Source organism: Pseudophryne corroboree, chromosome 2 (assembly GCF_028390025.1).
Source record: "Pseudophryne corroboree isolate aPseCor3 chromosome 2, aPseCor3.hap2, whole genome shotgun sequence".
Classification (NCBI taxonomy): Eukaryota; Metazoa; Chordata; class Amphibia; order Anura; family Myobatrachidae; genus Pseudophryne; species Pseudophryne corroboree.
This window is the reverse complement of record NC_086445.1, coordinates 942,606,912-942,631,931: the sequence shown is the minus strand read 5'-3', so window position 1 is coordinate 942,631,931 and position 25,020 is coordinate 942,606,912. Positions and strand designations below refer to the sequence as shown.

Here is a 25,020-nt window from a genome sequence, read left to right as displayed (position 1 = left end):
GACTCGTGTGCAGTGATGCACCGACACCTTTTTTAGTTTTAATAGGTCTCTGACCAGTGTCATGAGCTCCTGAGCCTTCTCCATCAGGAGATAAACCCTCTTCTGGTCTGTGTCCAGAATCATGCCCAGGAAGGGCAGACGAGTCATAGGAATCAACTGCGACTTTGGAATATTTAGAATCCAGCCGTGCTGTCCTAACACTTCCAGAGAGCGTGTTACGCTGATCAGTAACTGCTCTCTTGACCTCGCTTTTATGAGGAGATCGTCCAAGTATGGGATAATTGTGACCCCTTGCTTCTGCAGGAGTACCCTCATTTCTGCCATCAGCTTGGTAAATATTCTCGGTGCCGTGGAGAGACCAAACGGCAACGTCTGAAATTGGTAATGACAATCCTGTACCACAAATCTGAGGTACGCCTGATGAGGTGGATAAATGGGGACATGAAGGTATGCATCCTTTATGTCCAGAGACACCATAAACTCCCCCTCTTCCAGGCTTGCAATGACCGCTCTGAGCGATTCCATCTTGAACTTGAACCCTTTCAGGTATATGTTCAGAGATTTTAAATTCAATATGGGTCTGACCGAACCGTCCGGTTTCGGTACCACAAACATGGTCGAATAATAACCCTTCCCTTGTTGAAGGAGGGGAACCTTGACCACCACCTGCTGAAGATACAATTTGTGAATTGCAGCTAACACTATTTCCCTCTCTAATGGGGAAGCTGGCAGGGCCGATTTGAGGTATCGGTGAGGGGGCATCTCTTCGAATTCCAGCATGTATCCCTGAGACACAATCTCTATTGCCCAGGGATCTACCTGGGAGTGAACCCACTTGTGGCTGAAATTTTGGAGACGCGCCCCCACCGGGCCTAGCTCCGCCTGTGGAGCCCCAGCGTCATGTGGTGGATTTAGTGGAAGCCGGGGAGGACTTCTGTTCCTGGGAACTAGCTGTGTTGTGCAGCTTCTTTCCTCTGCCCCTGCCTCTGGCAAGAAAGGACGCACCTCGGACTTTCTTGCCTTTTTGTGATCGAAAGGACTGCATTTGGTAATACGGTGCTTTCTTAGGTTGTGAGGGAACATATGGCAAAATTTGTAACTTTCCAGCAGTAGCTGTGGAGACCAGGTCCGAGAGACCCTCCCCAAACAATTCCTCACCCTTGTAAGGTAAAACCTCCATGTGCCTTTTTGAGTCGGCATCGCCTGTCCATTGCCGAGTCCACAGGACCCTTCTGGCAGAGATCGACATTGCATTTATTCTAGAGCCCAGTAGGCTAATGTCTCTTTGAGCATCTCTCATATATAGGACAGCGTCTTTTATATGCCCCAGGGTCATTAATATAGTATCCTTGTCTAAGGTATCAAGTTCCTCAGATAAGGTATCCGTCCATGCTGCTACAGCACTACACACCCAGGCCGACGCAATTGCCGGCCTTAGTAAGGTACCTGAATGTGTATAAATGGACTTCAGGGTACCCTCTTGCTTTCTATCCGCAGCATCTTTGAGGGTGGCCGTATCCTGTGACGGCAGGGCTACCCTCTTGGATAAGCGTGTTAGAGCTTTGTCCACCCTAGGGGAGGATTCCCAGCGTAACCTGTCCGTTGGTGGGAAGGGTTACGCCATAAGCATCCTCTTGGAAATCTGCAGTTTTTTATCTGGAGATTCCCAAGCCTATTCACATAACTCATTTAGCTCATGTGAAGGGGGAAAGGTCACCTCCTGCCTTTTTTCCCCATACATATGAACCCTCTTGTCAGGGACTGGGGTTTCCTCTGTGATGTGCAACACATCCTTCATTGCTATAATCATGTAACGGATGGCTTTTGCCACTTTAGGCTGTAACTTTGCATCATCATAATCGACACTGGAGTCAGAATCCATGTCGGTATCTATCTGTGTCAACAATTTGGGATAGTGGGCGCTTCTGAGACCCTGACGGCCTCTGCGACATCGGATCAGGCATGGGCTGAGACCCTGACTGTCCTAAGGTTTCAGCTTTATCCAACCTTTTATGCAAGGAATTAACATTATCATTTAAAACCTTCCACATATCCATCCAATCAGGTGTCGGCGTCGTCGGCGGAGACACCCCATCCATTTGCTCCCGCTCTGCCTCCACATCGCCTTCCTCATCAAACATGTCGACTCAGGCGTACCGACACACACACACACACACACACACACACACACACACACACACACACACACACACACACACACACACACAGGGGATGCTCTTTTTTGAAGACAGTTCCCCCACAAGGCCCTTTGGAGAGACAGAGAGAGAGTATGCCAGCACACACCCTAGCGCTATATGTCCCAGGAATCACACAGTAACTTAGTGTTAACCCAGTAGCTGCTGTATATTATGTTTTTGCGCCTAATTTATGTGCCCCCCCTCTCTTGTTACCCTCTTCTACCGTGAATCTGCAGGGGAGAGCCTGGGGAGCTTCCTCTCAGTGGAGCTGTGGAGAGAAAATGGCGCTGGTGAGTGCTGAGGAAGAAGCCCCGCCCCCTCAACGGCGGGCTTCTGTCCCGCGTTTCTGTATAATATAATGGCGGCGGCTCATGCATATATACAGTGGCCAACTGTATATATGCCCACTTTTGCCAAGAGGTCCTAATTGCTGCCCAGGGCGCCCCCCCCCTGCGCCCTACAGTGACCGGAGTATGTGGGTGTAGTGTGGGAGCAATGGCGCACAGCTGCAGTGCTGTGCACTACCTCAGTTTGAAGACTGGAGTCTTCTGCCGCCGATTTCGAAGTCTTCTTGCTTCCTTCCGGCTCTGCGAGGGGGGCGGCGGCGCGGCTCCGGGATCGGACGACAAAGGGTGAGATCCTGTGTACGATCCCTCTGGAGCTAATGGTGTCCAGTAGCCTAAGAAGCAGGACCTATCTTCAGAGAGTAGGGCTGCTTCTCTCCCCTCAGTCCCACGATGCAGGGAGTCTGTTGCCAGCAGATCTCCCTGAAAATAAAAAAAACCTAACAAAATACTTCTTATAGCAAGCTCAGGAGAGCTCACTAAGTAGCACCCAGCTCGTCCGGGCACAGATTCAAACTGAGGTCTGGAGGAGGGACATAGAGGGAGCAGCCAGAACACACCAGAATCCAAATTCTTTCTTAAAGTGCCCTGTCTCCTGCGGAGCCCGTCTATTCCCTATGGTCTTTACGGAGTCCCCAGCATCCACTAGGACGTTAGAGAAATAAGGGTAATTCATATTATTCCAATACTTTTTTTTATTGTATTGTTATGCGTTGGATACCAATCATGTTATTATGACCAGTTATTTATATAGCGCACACATATTCATTCACAGCGCATTACAGAGAACATTTGGCCATTCACATCAGTCCCTGCCTCAGTGGAGCTTACAATCTATATTCCCTACCACATGTACAGCACACTTATTCACGCTAGGGTTAATTTTGTTGGGAGCCAATTAACCTACCAGTATATTTTTGGATTGTGGGAGGAAACCGGAGCACCCAGAGGAAACCCACACAAGTATGGGGAGAATATACAAACTCCACACAGTTAGGGCCATGGTGGGAATCGAACCCATGACCTCAGTGCTGTAAAGCAGTAATGTTAACCATTACATCATCTGTGCTGTGCGATATATAAATGTTTGCATTTTATGTAGATTCTACTAAGTAAATACATTTTTTATACAGCAACTGAACAACAGCGCCCTTATTATTTCCTTTGATTAAATAATGACAGTCAGTGTATTTACAGGGGAACTCTTCTTCTTCAACCAATACATTTCAGAGTGGCACAGGGATGCCCATTATCACTGGCCCTTAGTACTCTAACTTCCATTATCTATTATTTGCAAGGATATAATACTAGCAGCTTGCAAATAAATACCTAGGCTGATAGACAAAAAATTGCATTGTATAGGAAGGACCCGCTTATTTTATCTGAATGCTCCCCATACTTCTCTTGTAGAATTAGAGTCTGCTGATAAATTTGGTAGTTTTTTTGGTTAAAAAAACAAAATGTAAAGAAATCTCTTTGCAATCATGCAGTAACATGACGTGAAGCACCTCCTGGTGTGGTCACATTTACGGAGTTACTTACTAATACAGGCCAATGCTGGGCTTATTATACTGTAATCCGGATAAATGGCAATAAGATGAGGCTTGGCACTCTCTAGCCATATCAGTATTATATAATTAATACATTTATCATGTTTGCCACAGTTACTGTCCTGGAATGACCTCATATCACCTGGCTGAAGGAGGGATGTTATCACAGATGCTAGAATCAAGTGGGCTAAAGGACTTCTGATGTCAGGGGGAGGAGTCACATCACCAGGGGGAGGAGATAGGCCAGCAGGATAGTTCTGTCACTTTCCACGCCACCAACTACTCCCTTTAGTAACCCGGTGGCGAGCGAACCAAGCCCGCGAGGGGTACCCTGGGGCAGATGTATTAAGCCTGGAGAAGGGATAATGCAGTGATAAGTGCAAGGTGATAATGCACCAGCCAATCAGCTCCAATATGTAAATTGACAGGAGCTGACTGGCTGGTGCGCTATCACCTTGCACTTATCCCTGCTTTATCACTTCTCCAAGCTTAATACATCTGCATGTTAGGCATAACTCCTCCCCCCCGGTGACGCGGTTCCTCCCACTGGTGACGTCAGTGGTCCTTTCTCCAACTTGATTCTAGACATAACCATGTTATCACACCAGGCAGACGTACAGTACTTCCACATGTCATCATTACATACACGTGGGTGCTGAGGACACTGTTTGAGCTTTACAAGACGAGACTGCGTGTACAGCTATCTCCATTGACGTGATCAACAAGCTCTCTTTCTACCCCGCCCCCTCTCCCATTTCCTTCTCTGTAGGCAGGTTGCTGATGGGGGCGGCCCAGGCACCAATCATCATTATGCCCGAAGCTCTCACTACATAATGTCCCTGTTTGCTGGGATCTGCAGTGGAGCTAGTCATACTGCACCCATCCCCTTACTACATCCAGTGTTGGGAAAACAAACTGGTCTGTGCACCAGTGTGATGTATGACTGACATAAACTGGATGCATATGTATTATATATAGGGGGTCATTCCGAGTTGTTCGCTCGTTGCCGATTTTCGCAACGGAGCGATTAAGGCAAAAATGCACATGGTATGGTACTCAGTGCGCATGCGCTAAGTATTTTAGCACAAAACTTAGTAGATTTATTCACGTCTGAACGGAGAATTTTCATCGTTGAAGTGTTCGGAGTGTGATTGACAGGAAGTGGGTGTTTCTGGGCGGAAACTGCCCGTTTTCTGGGAGTGTGCGGAAAAATGCAGGCATGCCAGGATAAAACGCGGGAGTGTCTGGAGAAACGGGGGAGTGGCTGGCCGAACGCAGGGCGTGTTTGTGACGTCAAACCAGGAACGAAACGGGCTGAGCTGATCGCAGTGTAGGAGTAAGTGTGGAGCTACTCAGAAACTGCTAAGAATTTTCTATTCGCAATTCTGCTAATCTTTCGTTTGCTATTCTGCTAAGCTAAGATACACTCCCAGAGGGCGGCGGCCTAGCGTGTGCAATGCTGCTAAAATCTGCTAGCAAGCGAACAACTCGGAATGACCCCCATGGTGCCATCCTGCACACGTGGGGAGACGCACACACCTCAGCATATGGGTATAAATACAATATTTTTAAGTGCGATGAGCAGTGGTAGAAAAGCTTCAGTATTGCCACTTTTTGCATAATAGGTCCCTACATTATAACAATGCAGTGTTAATTTCAATTATCCTGTATATATGGAACTAGCATCTTATACGATGTACAATTTGAATGTCAGCTAGGTTGTGTAAATAGCTCTACTACATTTGACTATAGTTCACAATTTTTTTTAAATATCCTTACATTTTGATACAGTCCTGTATTTGTGTGCTAGAGGACCAAGTGCTGTGTACTGTGGCCTGGTATTCAAACAATTTATATGATTTCCCCCGATTTAATTCCCAAGTCACCTATCATGATATGGTATTGCGGCAAGAACAAAAAATGCTGTTTCCCTAAGTCTGAGATGTATGTTTGGTTACCCTGAGTTGACATTTTAGCAAAGTTATGATAGTAAACAAGCTAAGGTGAAACAGCTGGAACGTTAATAGAAGCCTGCCTGATTTACAGAGCAAATTACTGGCTTGTAGAAATGATATACCGGTATTCTACCGTATTCAATATAAAATACTTTTACTTACACATAAGGCTTTTAACCAAACTACACCAATGTACATCTCTTCTCTTATCTCAAAATGTCTCCCAACCCGACTTCTCCGCTCTGCACAAGATTTGCGTCTCTCTTCCACATGCATTACTTGCTCCCACTCATGATTGCAGGACTTTTTCGGGCTGCAACCACTCTGTGAAATGCCCTTCCATGCACAATAACACTTTCCTCTAGTCTCCAAACCTTCATGCTTTCCCAGAAAACTCACTTCTTCAAACAGTCTTGTCAGATTCCAGAACCACCCACATAACCTATCCTACTCAAATATATCCCCTCTATACAGTCCACACATATTTTGTCTTTACTCACTTTCACATCCTCCTGACCAATGGCCAACATTGCTGGGGGACTATATTATACAGCCCATTAAGAACCTTTGCAATCTGACTGGACCATTATGCAATAGATAGCACCTGTCCTTGAGATTCAATGCCTATTTCCCTATAGATTGTAAGATTGCGAGCAGGACCTTCCTACCTCTATTTCTGTCTGTTACTAGCCAGTTTTGTTCTTTTACTGTTACTATTGTAAAGTGCAATGGAATTTGCTGTGCTATATAAGAAATTATAATAATAATAAATATACAGCCAAGGCATATAAGGCAACAACATGACTTATCAGTACTATAATCCATTACTGTAAAACAAAAATAATTAGATACAGTATATGTACAGTACTGTAAAGTGAAGACAATGAAGTTCTTAGATACAGACGCAATGAAATCCTTAGATACAGAATATGCATCTTTAAGTATGGCCATTATTTAAGATAGATGACAAAATAATTTTTCCAATAAAGTTAAGTACTTATTTTAGAGTAAGAAACGTACCATATCTTATCTTTGGGATGAAAATGGAAAGCTTTATAATTGATGAGGAGTATAATGATAAATCTGCTAGACACTGATAATACATTATAGTTGTCTGGCTACCACACGCCAAGCTGCAGTGCCCAGCACGATATATCCTAGTTTATTTTCTTGAGTGTGTTCCAAAACATTTGGAGAGAACAGATGGCCTAAATATTTCACCAGTCTGAGACAAATGGGGAAAACAAACAAAATGTATTTCTGAGTATCTCTTACTTATGTCTTTTTGCCTTGAACGTGATCATCACCACGCATCCTTCATATTTATCAACAAACTTCCAGGGCATAACAAGAAACTTCTGAGCACATTACAGAGATGATGAAAGGCTCAACCGTCCAGATTTATCTAATTCCCTCCATAGTTACGTTTTAGGCATCCTCTGCCCCCTCTATCCTTTTCACTTTCGGCCAGCACATCTGTGACTTATACAATGGGTGATATGTAATGCCGACGGTTGGGATGCCAGCAGTCACATGCCCACCTGGGGTGGCGGCTAGGGCTAAGATAGTGGGGGTGGCAGCTACGACTAATCATATGGGGGTGGTGGCTAGGGCTAAGACTTGGGGAGGGAGTAGCGGCTATGGCTAACCCCCCCATCCTATGGTGCCTAACCACCACCCGCCCTAGTCTTAACCCTAAATCCAATACTTACCTTTGGGTTATCGCCGGTTGGAGTTCCGGGGCCGGCATTCCGAGTGGTGTCAGGATGCCAGCGTTGGTCACCTGACAGCATCCCTATAAAACCATATGGGGCACTACTAAATATTTATCTATTAATATCTATCTCTGGTCTTGCACTGTTCAATAATCATCCCGATCAGCAGATAACCAGCTGATAGGTCTGTTAATTGCACAGCGTATTGCTGCGACCTTGGGGGCCAAGGTGTTATTTTTTTCCTGTGGTGATCAATGTGTTTGTTTATTTTTCCTGTCAGGGCCCATGTGTGTGTGTTTTTTTCCTATGAAGACCAATGTGTGTAGGGTAGTCCAAAACTTTGGGCCGGAGGAAGTGCTGTGAGGTGGATTTGGAATGTTCCATGGAGTGCTGTGAGGGGATTATTAAAGCGGACAGGGGGTGCTATGAGGTGGACATTGCAGGAATGGGAGAGTGTTGTGAGGTGGACAGTGAGTGCTACTAGGGGCTCCGTGTCATATATGCAGAGAGGACTCGAGACAGCTATGTAGTGGCTATCAGGGAGAAATACAGGGAGGGCTTGATGAGACAGCTATGTAGGGGGTATATAGGAGATATACAGGGAGGGCTTGATGAGACAGCCATGGAGGGGCAATCAGAGAGCTATGTAAGGGGCAATGGAGGCAGTAATCAGATTTTGCAGGGTTTTTTGCCATATCCATTTTGCCATTGCTGTGCGCTGGTAGAAAAGCTGAGGCCACTTGTCGCATTTGCCTCCCAGGCTAAAAGTTGCCAGCCAACCCCTGATTGCAGTATAAATGTGCAAATGATGCTGATATATGTACGAGTACATATTCTTGGAAATAATACCTGTATAAATAGTGACAGCGCGTCAGTGTTCATTGTGAAAGATTGTACATTATAAGGAATAACACAAACTCTGTTATAAAATATTATGTGCATTATGTGGTATAAAAGTGTTACTTGGTCACAGAATTCCGTAATGACTCCTTAAAATTTACAATAGAAATACATAGGGACCGAGACTGCAGCATTAGCATATTTGAGCACCGCTGCTGCGCCGAGAGAGGTAGCAGCATTGCAATTGGCGTCAGTCTCTGTCACCTCCACAATGCCTGACTTTCATACATGCATCCTTTACCTTGTTTTATGAGATATCTAACAAGAGTTAGATGCAGGCAGACTATGGAAACTAAACTGTAAATCTACCACGGTATAAGTTACCGGAGAGGTGCTTGGATAAAAGCGATGGTCTGTTAATAGGTGGCTGGTAGGTAAAAAGGACCTTATTCAGTAAGGATTGCCATTTCTGCTAAGTAGCATTTCTGCGATCAAAAAGTTGCTGCCCAGAAATTGAGAAAAAAAGCCCCTTGCAAAAATTGTGAATGCATCGTAATATGCGGGCTGATCGCAGAACCAGACGCAATTACCGGAACATCGAAGATTTTTCCTATCTGTGCCAGGCAAGGTCATCCACAATTACTGCGACACAAGAGGCTGGAAGTGGTCATCGCTGATGTCAGAGGCCCTCATTAAAAACAGCTGGGCAAGCCTGCGTTTTTTCAGACTCACCCAGAAAACTGCAGGTTTCCGCCCAGAGACGACGGCTTCCTGTCAGTCAAAGGCTGAATTTCGATCACAATCTGTACGCAATTTCTGTTCACGCTTGCGCGATGGGAACGCCGCGCATGTACAGTTATTCAATAATCGGCTGGATTGTGAATGACATGTTTTACAATCCTTACTGAATAAGGTCCAAAAATTGTAACACTTTACATACATTAACGTGTAAATGTTATACAAACAATTGCAGCCTTGTCTGAAGGAAGGGAGAATATAATGGTTGTTACAAAAAACATGGTCACCCATTTACACCACTGTGCCACAAAGCAGCTGCTACTCCCAAGGTCGACATCAGGAGGCTTTGCAGGGGGAGGGGGGTGGGGAATAGTGTTGTAAGGGTGTCACGGACTAGCCAGGGGCCCTCTGCCCACCTGGCCTAGGCATTCCAGTACCTGAGGCAACCACTGAGGGCACAGCTGTGTTCCCAAGGTGGCATGCCAGAGCCACCTACATCGTGTAAAAAGAACTCCTGTGTTTACAATGGTAACAAACCATAAGACTGGTCACACCACCACACCAGGCCCCGTCAGATCTCTTAGCACCCTTGGCTATGCCTATGAAGAAATAACCAAAGGTCTTAAATTTGCTTTTGCTCTACATATTCTGTAGGAGTGTCTTTTATCTATCTGCAAACACTGGATAAAGCTTTCCATGCCTAAACTGGAGAGTAACAGGTGCTATGCCGAATTATTATAATGAATATAAAATTCTGGTCTACTCACTTCACACGATTTCTTGTCCTGAGCAAGCTTAAACTTCTTTCTTCCTTCACAGTAACATCTGTAACCTCCAGGCTTATTGACACACACTTGGCTGCAGATATCCTCCTCACATTCATCTACGTCTATAAAACAAATGAGAAACTCCGAGAGAAGGTCCTGCGTCTGACGTGCAGCTATGATGGTGACATACAGACTTTGTCTACATGTTACCCGCTGTACCTGAGAGAGCCCTATGCCTACAGCACCACCTGTCACGCGATAGCACTGGTAACATCCCTCATGCGGGACTAATCATTCCTGTAGTGCATAAAGCCAATACCTGTAAAACCCAGCATCCTCCATATGACCAGCAGCAGTCAGTGGGCTACTGGCACCACACTCTGAAATGAGGGCCTAAATCAGACCTGATCGCAGCAGCAAAATTGTTCTCTAATGGGCAAAACCATGTGCACTGCAGGGGGGGGGGGGGGGGCAGATATAACATGTGCAGAGAAATTTAGATTTGGTGGGTTATTTTGTTTCTGTGCAGGGTAGATACATTTTTACACTGCAGTGTAGATTTCAGTTCGAACACACCCCACCCAAATCAAACTCTCTCTGCACATGTTAAATCTGCCCCTCCCCCTTGCAGTGCACATGGTTTTGCCCATGAGAGAACAATTTTGCTGCTGCGATCATGTCTGAATTACACCCTGAGGCTCCTCACTTCACTCACTGGGGGATTTGTTTCTATAATCAGAGTGGAGGTGTTCATTCAGTTCATCCATAAGGACGGCTGTGTCGATCTAGATAGGTAGACTAGATGGGCAAGTGGTTCTTATCTGCCATCACATTCTATGTTTCTCTCTATCCACGGCAACAGATTTTATAAATCTGATGAGCATTTTTATTACCCTTCATGCAGTGAAAGACTTTGCACACTTGTTAATGGGTATCTACTGCATATAATAGAATCAGATGCTTACCAATTAGCATTTATTAGTAAGATACCTAATCTACATTCAGATTTTATGTTTGAAAACATGTATTGATTTTCTGGTCTGTAATGAATTGTATTTTGTTATGTACTTTTCGGTTCTACAAATTTTAGGTTGATTGTGCAGTCATTAACCTTTCTCCAACACAACAAAGTACAGGTCTGCTTATCTGCTACTGTTCCTACAGTGCAACACAGGTAAAAGGCTCCACTTCTGACCACAAAAATGTGTACTTTCATTCAGTTACCCACTGCAAGACGCCAGGCCTGGCTATCGAAAAAAATCCCATGATGCTACTGGAATCTTCAGTGACTTGTGCCGACACATTGTATAACTGCTGTTTACACATCCAACAAATTGGTCAAAAGGGGACTCACGGCTGCTTGCCTCTCTGCATTAGCAGTAACTGGCAGTACTGTCTAGTTACAGATGTGCCCACTTATATTTAGCCTCCTTGCATGTTAGGCGTGATATGGTAGCGTGGTGTGACTTTATTCATTGAAATGCGTCTTATTTCCATCACAAATCGGACGCACAAGCAGCTTTTCCTGTTTAAAAGGATACACAGCATGCCTATATTCTGTGTGCGACCGCGGCTGTATTTGCATATGAAATGCTCCGTTACAGTGTGTTCCTAAAAAATAATGTAATGTAGCATTTCGAATACAGATACAGCTGCAGTCGCACACATAATATAGGTATGCCGCATATAATTTTAATGGCTTGTGCGTCTTATTTGCAAAAAAAAAAAAAAAAAAAAGACTCCCAACGCTAATTGAGTTGCACAGGACCTTTCAGCTCACTAACGCCAGGCATCTGCAGCTGCGCAGTGTATTGAGGCAAGATGTATGAGGACACATCTGTATTCAATCTTTATTTATTTTGCACTGTAAAGTTCTGCAGTGCCGATAATGATCATCATTAACGTGGATCGTTGCACCGGCGAGAGATATGCCCTCTGACAGGTGTATCTGCAAATCTGTCCACCTTTAATTGCGCTGCAACTACATGAATACATTTACCTGTGTTGCACTGTAGGAACAGTGTGGGCACTAGCAGATAAGCAGACCATGCTTTGTCTTTCTCACCTAAGGTGTGGTAACTGTAAGCTGTTCCTAAACCTGCACACGTACAGGAGGTATAAATTCACAACTTCAGGGAACATGTGCAGTACAGTATTTTATACTAAAAAATGTAAAAATTTAAAAAATACATAAAAGAATCACACATCTAACGAGGCCGTAACAAAATGCAAGAGTAGAATTTGCACTATGAAAATCCTAAAGGGGTTTCCTTCCTAATTGCTAGCAATGATTTCTACACATTACATTAAACTGATAACACCCATTTACAAAGTGCAGCCCCGTTTATATGCAGGGCTGATGGGATCCATTATAATTGCCTCCCACAGCAGGGGTCCAGGCGGTGGGAACAGGGGGGGGGGCTTCCAAATGACTGGAAACCCCCTCCTACATTTGCCTATGCACACGAGAAGCACATTTATAGATGGACTTTACCCAATATAACATACACACAAAAGTGACAAAGTAAAGACAGTCCCGGTGTCCCAATATGCTCTGAATTAATGCAAGTCTTACATAAGAGCACTGTATCTTACGCTAGCCACGTATGACTTCAGCGCAATCCAGTGGGAAATACTCATGGTCTTATCTGATACACTGGGAAAGCTGAACTGTATAACTAGAAGTCACGACACTTCTTAGTGATTCACATCGGGGCTCCTTAAGGAGCGAGTCTTTGTTGTCAATGGTTTGTTATTTTAACAACCCTTGGATGTCTACATGGAATAAAAATGACCCCATGGACCCCAGGACTAAGGTCTGTAATAGGTTTTATGTTGGGCTTTTGTATTTATTATTAAAAAAAATAATCATTTAGTGTTTGTGTATATTTCATCTAATTTCATCCTTCGTGCTCTACAGGTTCAGGCATACTAAGCCATGACGGTCCTTCTTGTTCCTCAAGCGCTAGAATGCCCTAGCAGCCATGTGTAACCTGAAGCTCGTAGTACTACAAACACCAGCATACCTACCCCTTTAAAGACAGCCTGGGAATGCTTGGTCCTGTTGCTCACCAGAGGAAATTATACTTATTACATTTCTTTTTAACATTTATTAACCCACACCCACTGATTAGGGCTGTGAGGAATACCCTAGTGCACAGGTTCTCAAACTCGGTCCTCAGGACCCCACACAGTGCATGTTTTGCAGGTCTCCTCACAGAATCACAAGTGAAATAATTAGCTCCACCTGTGGACCTTTTAAAATGTGTCTGTGAGTAATTAATACACCTGTGCACCTGCTGGGTTACCTGCAAAACATGCACTGTGTGGGGTCCTGAGGACCAAGTTTGAGAACCCCTGCCCTAGTGCTATCAGCAAGGGCTCATTTTCCTAGGGAAAGGGCTCTTAATTTTTTTTAGAGGGAATGAACCCATTAGGGGTGCTGTCCAGCCTGGGCTTGGTTAGTACTATGGAAGGGATCCTGCACTGCCAGTTTCCGGAGTGTTTTTCTAAGTCTGGGGTCTATTCATGAAGCAGTGAAAAGTGTGGAGAAGTGAGCCAGTGGAGAAATTGCCCATGGCAACCAATCAGCTGCTCTGTATTATTTTATAGTATGCAAATTCTAAATGTTTGTTCAATGCTGATTGGTCGCCATGGGCAACTTCTCCACTGGCTCACTTCTCCACTCTTTCCACTGCTTCATGAATAGAACTCTCTGTCTAATACAGATAACAGCTTTCCCCAGTTACACTCCCAATAGCAGCTGCACACTAGTTACTAAGCTATGGCTCAGATTTACCTTCACACATCTTTGACGACGTATTAAACTGGTATCCAGCATCACAGATGCACTCATACTTTCCTTGTGTGTTCACGCATCGTGCCCCTCCACAGATTACCGGGCTCAATTCACATTCATTTCTATCTATTGAAAACAAAGACATATTACATACACAATATATACATGCAGCCGGAAAAGTGTCCGGTTTGTTACCTGCCATGAAACGGATAATAATATGGATTAAGTGTGAATAAGTACTGGATAGGTTGGAATCCAGGTCCTGTCTACATGGATAAATTGTGAGCCACTTGGCCTCTGTGCTGCTGGGTGATATACAATGTGTCATCCGCTGCCTAGAACTGTCCCGTCATTTGTCTTCCTTCACTTTGCTTTTGCATTCAGCAAGAAACTTGCACTCACATTTATCAGCTCTCTCGCAAAACAGATGCAACAAATGAAACACAGATGTAACAGATAACAGTCAGGGAACAAACATACTAATAAAATATATAGAAATGTGAAAGGCGAGTCAGGGGAACAAATATGTGGAAAAAAAACATATATTGTGTTAAATCGGATGTTGGATGATCTCTACCCTGGTGTCAAGGGATGAGGATAACAGATAGTAGATTTATGTAAGGTCTGCTGGCTGTGTCTTCTCTCAGATTCTCAGCAATGAACATCAATTGATTACAATGACATAGTACCAGATCTGTCTCCCTCAGCTTCTCTGGGAGACTTTGGAGATACAGAGAGAGGGATATGGCTCTTAATCACAGAGGACCTGTGCTCTGTATTGTACAGAATTAGCTTTTCAGCTACAGCGAGAGTCTTTTGTGAGGTCTTTTGTGGCAGTGACTGATGGCTTCTCTGTACCCAGCAGAGATAAAGGTATCAAAGTTCCTCAGGGAGCACAGAAACGTGGAGGGTGGTGGTAAAACGCATTCAGGGTCTGATGTTAAATAATGTGAGGGTCTGATGACATTAGGAAGCGCTGTTTCTCAAGAGAATGGTATGAGCAAATTCTTATCTCATGTGTCCCATGTAGTTTGATTTGGGGGATGAGACAGGGATGTAGCTGCAGCACAGGACCGTAGACCTGAAAGACGCGAGTAGAACAATTACCGTTACAGGTATGCTTGTCAGCCAGCAGGTAGTAGCCATCGTCACAGGCACACCGGTAGCTGCCCGGTATGTTCATACATCTCTGACTGCAGCCACCATTGGGGTTATCCGTGTCCTTACATTCGTTTATGTCTGAAATAAAACCCAGAGGTTGCTGTTAAAGCGACGTTATGCAGCAAAACATATTTATTATTATTAACACTGATGAATCCTCTGACATAAAACAGTGACTAAGCGAGAGAACCCCCAATCTGTATGGTAAATGCTACTGGTGGAGGCCTGAAAAAAAAAACAATTGGGTCCACACGCACAGGGAAAAGGGGAAGGGGATGTACAAAAGCTTTGAGAGAGATAAAGTGGAGGTTGCCCATAGCAACCAGCTTCTAGCTATCATTTATACCAGCGCTGTAACTAGGGCTCGGAGCGCCCTGTGCAGACCCCGCCTTCTTTGTGCATAACGTCATGCATAGAGGTGGGGCCACCGGCACCCAGAACTGCAGCAGCGCTTGGAGTGTCTTCAAGATGCTCCGGGCAGTTGTAAACATGGCAGGGTCTCCGTCTGTAGCATCTAAAGAACACTACAGGCGGCACTGCTGCTGAGATACTGCCTGCAGGGTGCCGTGGGGCAGCGACTGTGCCGCACACAGAGTACTGTGCTCTGTGCATCCGCACTGCTCACACGCCCCAAGTTACGGCCCTTATTTATACAGCACAGTCTATAAAATGACACTTAGAACGTGACTGGTTGCTATCGGCAAGTTCTCCACTTTCTCTCGCTCAAAGGTTTGATATATCTCCCCCATAGAGATAACTAGCACTGGGCCTCTCCTTGTATCCATGGCAAGTGTATAACAGGGTAAATCTGCCAAAATAGGGCTATTTGCATATGGAGGCACTATTAAATATTAATATGCATGTGGCACAATAGTAACTATTGTAACGATAAGGGGTAATTAGCTCGGTAGAGGGGTGTATTTGGTGCAATGTTTAGTCTCAAACGAGGCTCCACACAGCTTTTTCAGGTAAATAAATGAAAAGAGCTGTACTGTAAGGAAGCATAATAATAAACACATAGCCCTTATTCGGGGCAACTAAATCACTTCTTGATTCCTTGCTAATAGAAGGCAGCTACTCTGCACATGTAAAGTCTTCCTCACAATGTCGAAGTCTTAGTAGCTCCCCTCTACCACTCTGGACCGGCCTTCTGGCCCACTCGCAGTATCCGCTTCAGTCCTGTAACTTGTAGGGTAACACAGGCTCCAGACTGGCTTGGCTCACTGCCACAGCTTCACAGTTAAGAGTATCGGACTTTATGAATCTCCCTGCAGGTATGAATCCTGGCCACCTGGCCTGCTTGACTCTGACTGCAGCCCTAGCTGGACTCTCTCAACAGGCAGTATCCCCTGACTGCAGCAGTCTTTCAGACTGACTTGTTCTGCAGCTCCACCTGGGCTGTCTAACTGTCCTCCAGCCTCACCTGGGCGCTGTGCAAACAGCAGCCTCTAGATGTGTTCCCACCCTCCTTTTCTCTTCTGTGTGGGTGGATCCCTCCTGCCCAACATAGAATATGCTGCTTATCGGCGCCATCTCTGGTGATACTGCCACACTATTTACTTGCAAACAGGTACAGATGGAGCCTCGCTCATCTAGCCTTCTCTGGTGTGCCTAGGTGCAGCAAGGTTTATTAGCATAACCCTTTCATCTATTGTTCTCAGCTGCAATACAATACAGAGAACAATACAGCAGGGGATTAAGTCATTACAGCAGGGGATTAAGTCCGACAGCACTGGCTCAATTAATCCTATTAAAGGGATATATGAGCAGGGCTCCATCTGTACATATTTAATTTTCTTATTTATGTTTGGGGCCAATACTTGGAGGCAGGGGTGTTTTAAGAGAGAAGGAGGCCCGTGTGCAGCCTTCTCCATTAGGGCCCCCCTCCTCTCTGACTGATGCACAGGTTTTAATACTTACCTCTCCGGAGTCCCCCGGCGGTGCCATCCTTCTCCGCAGTGGCAATAGAGTCTGAGTACATACTCTACTGCGCATGCGCAAACCTCCGAGAAGACGGTGCGGCAGCCATTTTCCCGAAGATTTTCCTAATGCGTCTGCATGAAACTCCGGAAAAATGGCCGCAGTGCCATCTTTCCAGAGTTTTGAGCAGGCGCAGTAGAGTTTGTCCCTCCTAGTGTTCAGACTCTATTGCGCTGCCGAAAAGGGATGGCTCCGAAGGGGGACTCCAGAGAGGTAAGTATTAAACAAATGGGTGCAGTGTGTCCAGGGTGGGCCCCCCTGGACCCTCGGGTCCATGTGCCCCGCACACACTGCACCCATTGTAGATACGCCAATGCTTAGAGGCCACATTTGTAGCACTACAAGTGCAAAATGGCCTTTGTAGTTCACTTAGTTTATAAACTGCACATCAAAGCTAGGGAAACTCTCCCTATTACTTCCTACTTTGTGTCGGGAGACGGCAAAAAGAATACTGTAAATTGCCTTTTCTGCCTGAGAGTACAAAGGGCAAGTTCAGCTTTACAGGCATCATACGGGAATGTAAGCAAAGGGTAGTTTGGGCTTTCTCACCACCCACCTTTCCCTTGTCATGTCTAAAATAATTGGCAGGCAGTCTGTGCTCACACAACGCTGCTGTACAGATTAATAGTTAACCCTTAAGTCATATCTGTCACCCACACAGATTTTTGGGCTGAGCAGTCAAGATAATGTGGCCCTAATGCTTCTCTAGGAACCAGCACCTCCTGCATGTAAGTTATGTTGCATGAATATCAGTCAGTGGTGTTGCTGGCTCCTAGAAAATTGATTGGCGGAGGGTCCTGCCTGCAAAATAGATGCTTTCCCTGTGTGCATATAATAGTTTTAATTCAAAAAGCTGGTTAATTGTTGTTTTTCAGAACACAATACATAGCAGTACCTTTGAAAATCATCTCGCTACCAACTAGATCAGGGGTAAGTAATATTTTTCTCCTTGGGTGTCACATATACCAAATTACAAGCCAGAAAACTTTCTGACGTGCCATCACCAATTATGTACAAGGATTTTACAAAAGTAATAAATGATCAATAATAATCTTAGTGGCTTCCCTGTCCTTCCTTTGTTGAAGTTATTTTGCAGTGGTTAGATCAATAGTCTGGAGACGAATATGCTTCAGAGTTGTACTGACTGTGAGCAGGACTGGGCCTGGCCATGCTTGGGTTCTTCAGTTTGGAGAGGTTCCAGCGTACCAAATAAATCTCATCTGTGAAGGAAGGAGGTGGAGTAGCAGAGGAGCAGTGCCGTAAGCCTAGACAGGCTGCAGCTGCCACTCTAAACATCTTAGCGTGCTACCTTGTGGTTGCCTACGCCTGAACTAGCGGATATTCATTTCTAAAAAGAGAAACATCGCTTTTATTTATTAAATGTAAACTCTGCCCACTTACCTTCATCACAAAGCACTCCTTGCCACCCTGGCTTACAGACACAGGTAAAATTTCCTTTTCCATCTATACACTCCTTATAGGCATCTTTTTTGCAGGGTAGAGGTTTACACTGATCCGGAAGGGCTGTGTAAGAAATCAATTGCACATTATAAAAGTGAGAAAGGGAAATAGCAGCAGATAAAATAGCAAAATAATATACAAAACACCACTGAAGGCTATACTCCACCAGGGGTGGCACTCGATATACCGGCTATCGGGATTCCGACCGCCAGTATACCGACAACTATTCTCCCTCTTGGGGTGTCCACGACACCCATGGAGCGATCATAAATTGCAGCCCATTCCGGCTGTAGGGATCCCGGCGCCGGAATCGCGACAGCCGGCCATAGTACACTCCTCCACCAGAGCTATAATGAGATGGGTGGCTCTTTACATTATCATTATCTTTATATTATATTTATACGAGCATACAGTAAAGGGCATATTAAAGTCCATGTATATTTTTTACATCTACTATTGTGGCACAGTGGTTAGTATAGCTGCCTCACAGTTCTGGAATCATGAGTTTGAATCACAAACAGGGCCATATCTGATTCAGAGTCGGACAATGCAGCATCCACGTGTGCATCTTTTGCTGGACTTGCGTATGCGACTTTATGCAAATACCACTACAACCCATCCCTGGTGTACATCCGTGCACCTGTGAGTGCAAGGACTGAGCCACCCACTTTACACATGTTTAGAAGCTAGCATCTGTCGCAGCATCAAATGTGCACCAGCCCCATGCTAGCTGCAGATTCTCTGTCAGAGTATGGCTTCCAATGTGAGTGATAAAGCATCCGAGTTCGCAACCAGTTCTGCAACACACCCGTGACAGTCCTATAGCTCGCCCATAAGGCAGTGCATGTCTGTGTATCCTAATAAACACCTCCTAGTCACCACCCAGGACCACCATACACATTTCAATCACACTGTGGGACACATGACTTTTAAGAGACTTATGGGTCTATTCGTGAAGCAGTGAAAAGTGTGGAGAAATGAGCCAGTGGAGAAATTGTCCATGGCAACCAATTAGCATTGAAGTAACATTTATAATTTGCATACTAGCGGAAAAAGCGTTCGATAGAGTTGACTGGGATTTTCTGTTGGGGGTGTTGGAGCACATGGGCTTGGGCCTAGTGGGCTTCCAGAGAATTAGGGCCCTGTATTCTGGGCCCGCGGCTCGTGTTCGTATTAATGGAGAACTGTCGGACCCGTTCCAGATACGGAATGGCACTCGTCAGGGTTGTCCTTTGTCACCGCTTATTTTTGTGCTCTGCATGGAGACCCTGGCGAGGGCCATTCGTCAGAACGTTAACATCACAGGGTTACAGGTGGGAAAGACAGAGTATAAGCTTGCCTTGTTTGCTGATGATCTCCTTGCAGTGATATCTAACTCTCTGACCTCTATACCCAATCTTTTTAAAGAATTTAAACGTTTTGGAACTCTCTCTAATTTTAAAATTAATTTATCTAAATCTACAGCATTGAATTTAACATTGGACCAGACGAGCCTCCAAGTTCTCCAATCCATCTCGCCCTTTGCATGGCACCCAACACAATTAAAATATTTAGGGGTGATCCTCCATAGGGATCTTTCCCAGATTTACCAATTGAATTTCCCCCCACTCTTATCAAAACTTCATTCTGACCTCTCCAAATGGGGTGGGAAAAAAATTTCATGGATAGGTAGAATAGGAGTTATCAAAATGAATATTTTACCCAGAATCCTTTACCTGCTACAAACTTTACCCGTCGCTGTTCCCCGATCATGGTTTACCTTACTGCAACGAAAGATTAGAGACTACATTTGGGCGGGACGAAAACCCCGATTTAAGCATGAGATTCTCTTTAGACGAAAACACCAGGGAGGTCTCCAACTTCCCTACTTTTTATCCTACTACCAAGCAGTACTCCTTACGAGAGTAATGGAGTGGAGTCGTGAACTCCACAGGAAACAATGGGTAGACATTGAACTGGCCTCTCTCCCCTCTCTTAGCTCGGACTCCCCTTGGCTTTCCAAAGTCCCCCAGGTGTTGCACCCGCTTGCTGGCCCCATTTTTTCGTGTTGGCGCCTCTTACGCTCCCTTCCTCATGTTTCAGCGCCTCCTTCTCCACTCTCGCCACTGTTTGGGAATCCTGAGTTTCCCCCAGGATGCCACTCCTTGTCGTTCTGTTTATGGCGAGAAAGAGGCATCCTGAGAGCAAGCCAGCTGCTAGACACATCTGGCATAATATCTTTTCCCGAACTGCAAACTAAATGGAATCTACCAAATAAAGAAATTTGGAGATATCTCCAAATTAAACATGACCTAAAGACTTTTTGCTCTTCTGGGAAAGGTTTACGAGCACTGACTTTGTTTGAGCAGCTGTGTCTCTCCCACACATACCCCAGGCACACTCTCTCTACGTTTTATAAATGGATATTAAACTACAGATTTTCCTCCCAACCTAAATTTGTTAAGGATTGGGAATTAGATCTTGTGGGTTTGGTGACCACAGATGATTGGGAAGATATTTATAATAATACTTTCGCATTAACTACCAATGTGTTGGTTTTGGAGACTCACTACAAAGTGCTTACAAGGTGGTATAGATGCCCAAATCTTCTTGCGAAAATTTACCCCGGAGTACCCAACACATGTTGGAGATGCGGGATAGCAGTGGGCACCCCACTTCATATATGGTGGGAATGCTCTCTCCTTCAACCATATTGGCACAAAGTGGTGGAGACAGCTAGCATTATTCTCGGTGAGGATTTACCCTTCTGTCCTAGTTTTTGGTTATTAAATCTTACGTGTACACCCAGATATCAACTCAAGAAATCACTACTTCGCCATATTTTGAGTGCCTCTAAGGCAGTTATCCCAGTACACTGGAAATCTACAGTGACTCCCACTATGAAAGAGTGGACCGCCCGCTTAGATCACTATATGGCAATGGAGGACCTTATTTTGTCACTGGAAGTGAGAAACACATCCTTCACTGCTACTTGGAGCCCATGGGTGGAATATAAAGCGACAACCCATTATAAATCTTCTCTTTAAGAGTTCCCCCCCCCCCATTATTTTTTTTTTTTTCAATCTCAAGTAGTCCCCTAAAGATAAGTTAAGGCTCCTTAGGATGGGAGGAGAGACCCCCCCCCTCTCTCTAAATCTTTTTTGCTTACGCTATCTTTCTCTTTATTCCTCTATTCTGAGAGTAACTTTACTCCTTATCTCTTTGCTTTTTTCTCTTTCTCTTGTTCCCCATCTTTCCTTTCCTTCTTCCATTTCTTCCTTTTTGATTTAAGTAGTTGTAATTTTAGTAATGTTTTTTTTTTTTTTTTGAGATACGATATGTTTGTGGATAGGCGATATTCCCTTTACGGGTCTCTTTAATGTACACGGTTTTGAGAACTTCCTGACGCTGTATCTCTGATGTTACTATGTGATGTTTAGTTGTTGTTGTTGTTTTTTTAAATTTTCAATAAAACTTTATTTGCAAAAAAAAAAAATTTGCATACTATACAATTGTATGGAGCAGCTGATTGGTTGCCATGACCAACTTCTCCACAGGCTCACTTCTCCACTCTTATCACTGCTTCATGCTTCATGAATAGACCCCTTAAACAAGTGCTTTTCAACCTTTTTTTGCTCGTGGCACACCGAACAATATTTTAAAATTGCCAAGGCACACCATCAGTTCCCCACAGAAAAAAAAAACCAAAACACACACATTGGCCCTCACAGTAAAAAAAAAATTCCACACATACATTGGCCTACACAGAAAAAACAATCACATTGCTCCTCATATAAATACTATTGCTCCCCACATGAATTATTCACATTGTTCCCCCCATAAATCCATAAATTCTTATTCTCCCCACATAAATCCTATTGAAATACTATTGTTCCCCACAGGAGAAATAAAATAACAAATATTTATCAGGTGTCCTCCTCCCTGTCCCTCAGTGGCGGGGGTTGTTCATAGTGGAGTTCTGCGAATACTGAGCAGCGGGCGGTCGGGCAGGTGTGGATGTGGGTGGGCAAGGAAAGCTGTGTATGCAGGCGGGAACTGGAAGATGTGTATGCAGGCAGGTGGGCTGGTTGGGTGGTGAGATGCAGCGGCTGTGACCTATGATATCACACCGTTTTCAAGGCATAGGTCACGGCCGGAGCAAAACTGATCCTCTAAGAAGAGCCTGGGCCAACAGTTCACTCTGAAGGTGCAGGAAGCTGCTCTGGCTCCGCGGCACACCTTGCAACTGGTCGCGGCACACTGGTTGAAAAAGCCTGCCTTAAGGTGGGTACACACCGGAAAGACATATCTGCAGATCAATTGATCTGCAGATATATATATGGACGGATCGGGCAGCGACGCGCCAATATATCGTTAGATATATTGGCCGTCGGCTGTGCTGCGGGGCCGACGCGATACGTCTGTGAACGACGGAGTTCACAGACGTATCGGCCGTACACACTGGCCGGCGGACCCGCGATATATATCGGCCGTTCAAGAGAACGGCCGATATATCGGCCGGTGTGTACGGGCCTTTAGATGCTTGCATAGTTGAAAAACATAAACCATTTGCATGAATTTCACCACTGTGTGCAACTCGTAATCAGGACACTCCTCATATTTATGTGGGGTTTTTTTTTTAAGTGCTTCAGTCTCTTCCTACACTCCAAACATGTACTGACTGAAATGGGCCCTAGGGAATAATTTACTAAGCAGAGAGTTCAGCCGCAGTTTGAAATCAATGGACATTTATGGCGGATGGAAGGCGGTTGATGCTCAAAACCACTGAATTTACAAAAGGTTGTTTTGTTCTAGACTCAAAAACTCAGTGGTTGAGATATGTAGCATGGATATGTGCAGTCTTCGCTATAGGATTTTCAGTTTAAAAAAAGTGTAGCGCTCGTTAGTGGAAAATTGTAAGGGCTCTATGATCTTTGTCCCCCACATTTTTCCAATTACAGCCTAGGTTTAAAAATCTAATACTGGGTAAACTGAGTACACACTGGGGGTAATTCCAAGTTGATCGCAGCAGGATTTTTGATAGCAATTGGGCAAAACCATGTGCACTGCAGGGGAGGCAGATATAACATGTGTAGAGAGAGTTAGATTTGGGTGGGTTATTTTGTTTCTGTGCAGGGTAAATACTGGCTGCTTTATTTTTACACTGCAAATTAGATTGCAGATTGTACACACCCCACCCAAATCTAACTCTCTCTGCACATGTTATATCTGCCTCCCCTGCAGTGCACATGGGCCCTCATTCCGAGACGTTCGCTCGGTAATTTTCATTGCATCGCAGTGAAATTCCGCTTAGTACGCATGCGCAATATTCGCACTGCGACTGCGCCAAGTAATTTTACAATGAAGGTAGTATTTTTACTCACGGCTTTTTCTTCGCTCCGGCGATCGTAGTGTGATTGACAGGAAATGGGTGTTACTGGGCGGAAACACGGCGTTTTAGGGGCGTGTGGATAAAAACGCTACCGTTTCCGGAAAAAACGCAGGAGTGGCCGGAGAAACGGGGGAGTGTCTGGGCGAACGCTGGGTGTGTTTATGACGTCAAACCAGGAACGACAAGCACTGAACTGATCGCAGATGCCGAGTAAGTGTGAAGCTACTCTGAAACTGCTAAGAAGTTTGTAATCGCAATATTGCGAATACATCGTTCGCAAATTTAAGAAGCTAAGATACACTCCCAGTAGGCGGCGGCTTAGCGTGAGCAACTCTGCTAAATTCGCCTTGCGACCGATCAACTCGGAATGAGGGCCATGGTTTTGCCCAATTGCTAACAAAAATCCTGCTGCAATCAACTAGGAATTACCCCCACTATACAATTATCTGGCAGACAATCTGTCCAATCTGGCTGGTTGGAATGAAAATCTGGCAATGTATGGGAGCAAATGACAACTGACCATTTGCTCCCATACACTGGGAAACAGACAACAAAATTGAACCTGTTTTGTCAGTTTTACAGTGTTTGGGAGCAAATTGTCATTTGCTCCCATACATTACCATATTTTCATTCCAACCAGCCAGATTGGACAGATGGGGCGGGATGTAATGGTGCCCGGAATCGCTAGAGGTGTGATTTCGGGCGTTTTATTAAAGCGGCAGTCATTTACAATGCAAAACCATGCTTTGCAAATGATTACCACCTTAAAAAAACGTCCGAGATCGGCCAGCATCCCGCACCACCGGCAATCTCGGATGCTATCACATCTCGCCTCATAGGTCGAAATGAGTTGGGCTGGGTGACTGGCGGTGGGGATCCCGACGGTCAGCATACCGACCATGGGATTCCGGCAGCAGAATGCCAGCAGGTGGGGCGAGCGCAACAAAGCCCCTTGCGGGCGCGCTGCGTTCGATGCACAAGCGGCTCGGTGGCTCGCTGCGCATGCCACAGGTTCTTTTCCCACTCATGGTGACTGCTGGGATCCCGAGCGCCGTTCACATGACCGGATCCCGTCGAAATGTCGTAATCATACTGAACTACAAATTAAACTGCATCATAGACCATATCTTACTCCAATAAA

The 25,020-nt window shown here is 45.0% G+C and overlaps 1 protein-coding gene across 1 annotated transcript in view; it reads right to left on the bottom strand.

Annotated features, from left to right (window-relative positions):
• The window catches only part of PROS1 (protein S), a 114,241-nt gene that overhangs the window by 48,436 nt on the left and 40,785 nt on the right, over positions 1–25,020 (bottom strand). Inside the window, exons 5-8 of the mRNA XM_063956289.1 lie at positions 18,449–18,571; positions 15,014–15,145; positions 13,907–14,032; positions 10,108–10,229 (exon numbers count right to left, since the gene is read on the bottom strand). Coding sequence (XP_063812359.1) covers positions 10,108–10,229; positions 13,907–14,032; positions 15,014–15,145; positions 18,449–18,571 — 503 coding nt within the window. The remainder of the gene's footprint in view (positions 1–10,107; positions 10,230–13,906; positions 14,033–15,013; positions 15,146–18,448; positions 18,572–25,020) is intronic.